The sequence below is a fragment of the Gavialis gangeticus genome, unplaced genomic scaffold (genome assembly GCF_001723915.1).
Source record: "Gavialis gangeticus isolate Ggan-Ray unplaced genomic scaffold, GavGan_comp1, whole genome shotgun sequence".
Taxonomy (NCBI): Eukaryota; Metazoa; Chordata; order Crocodylia; family Gavialidae; genus Gavialis; species Gavialis gangeticus.
The window spans coordinates 5,886,771-5,887,791 of record NW_017729017.1 but is presented as its reverse complement, the minus strand read 5'-3'; the positions used below and the strand labels follow the sequence as shown (position 1 = coordinate 5,887,791).

At 43.2% G+C, this 1,021-nt stretch overlaps 1 protein-coding gene across 9 annotated transcripts in view; it reads right to left on the bottom strand.

The window, feature by feature from the left end:
• DLGAP4 (DLG associated protein 4) overlaps positions 1 to 1,021 on the bottom strand; it is a 180,885-nt gene continuing 179,864 nt past the window's right edge. For 8 of the 9 annotated variants that reach the window (XM_019513051.1, XM_019513056.1, XM_019513054.1 and 5 more), the window contains one exon: positions 1 to 404. In XM_019513051.1, the coding sequence (XP_019368596.1) occupies positions 186 to 404 (219 nt within the window). In that variant the 3' untranslated portion in view covers positions 1 to 185. Of the gene's footprint in view, positions 416 to 1,021 lie in introns of all 9 variants that reach the window. The other variant, XM_019513057.1, reaches the window with a different exon arrangement.

Genomic DNA, 1,021 nt, shown 5'->3' with positions numbered 1-1,021 from the left:
TTTTTTTTTTTTTTTAAACTCTTCATTACTTAAAGCTGACAGGAAAAAAAAAGCTGAAGTAGAGCCCTTTAAGGTAGGCTCATCGTCTCTAGACTGAATAAATCATACTAAGTTTAGAGAGAACCTTTTCCCCCCCTTTTTTAATGACTTAAAGACCACGTGTTTTTTTTCCTCTCCCCCTGGGCTCAAAGGCGGGTCTGTGCCTCTGGGACGTAGATCTCGATGCTGTCCGCACTCTCTGTGGCGGAGTTCTGCCGGACAGAGGCAGCTCGCTTAGCTGCCATGAGACGTTTGCGAGCCTCCTGGCGCTGTTTATCCACAGAGTCAGAAGCTTTGTCCCGGTTCAGTGCAGTTTTGGGCTTGGCAGGCTTCTTTGGCACAGGAGGGGGTGGTTTCTTCTCTTCCTTTAGAGAGACAGTAAGGGAAACCAAAAACATAAAATAAAAATGCACATACACATGTTCTCCTAGTTCATCTGATAATCACAAAAGTGTAAAGCTGGTGGCCTAACAGACAGGACTTTAAGCAACAGAACATTAAGTTAATGAAGAAAAGAACAACTGCAATACAGGACACTTGTTACAGGCTGTTTTCACAGCCTATGTACTCAGTTTTAAGTGGCATAGAATCCTGCTCTGAAATGGATACTTAGGTTTGCTCCTAGGGCTCAATGATGGGTGAAGGATGTCACAGATTCAAAGATCTGGACCAAACAGTTTGCTTGGCCAAGTAAAGTTAGAATTAGATTTTTCAGTATTTTGAGGAATCCAAGCTATTCAGACAGGCAAGGGCAGATCCAGGGATGCAGTAGTACAGTTGCAACTCCCTTTCATCCCTGCTCCACTCGAATTTAGAATCAACTGCCTGGGAGAGGCAGCAGCATTTCTATTCAGGCACTGCTAAGGAAGTCGATTGACTTAATGGTTCATGGTAATCTACCTGCTTCTTGCTCATCTCTGCATGGGCATTAAAAGATCCTCTCTTTTTTTTTTTTTTTTTTTGCAATTTTGCTGTCCGATCC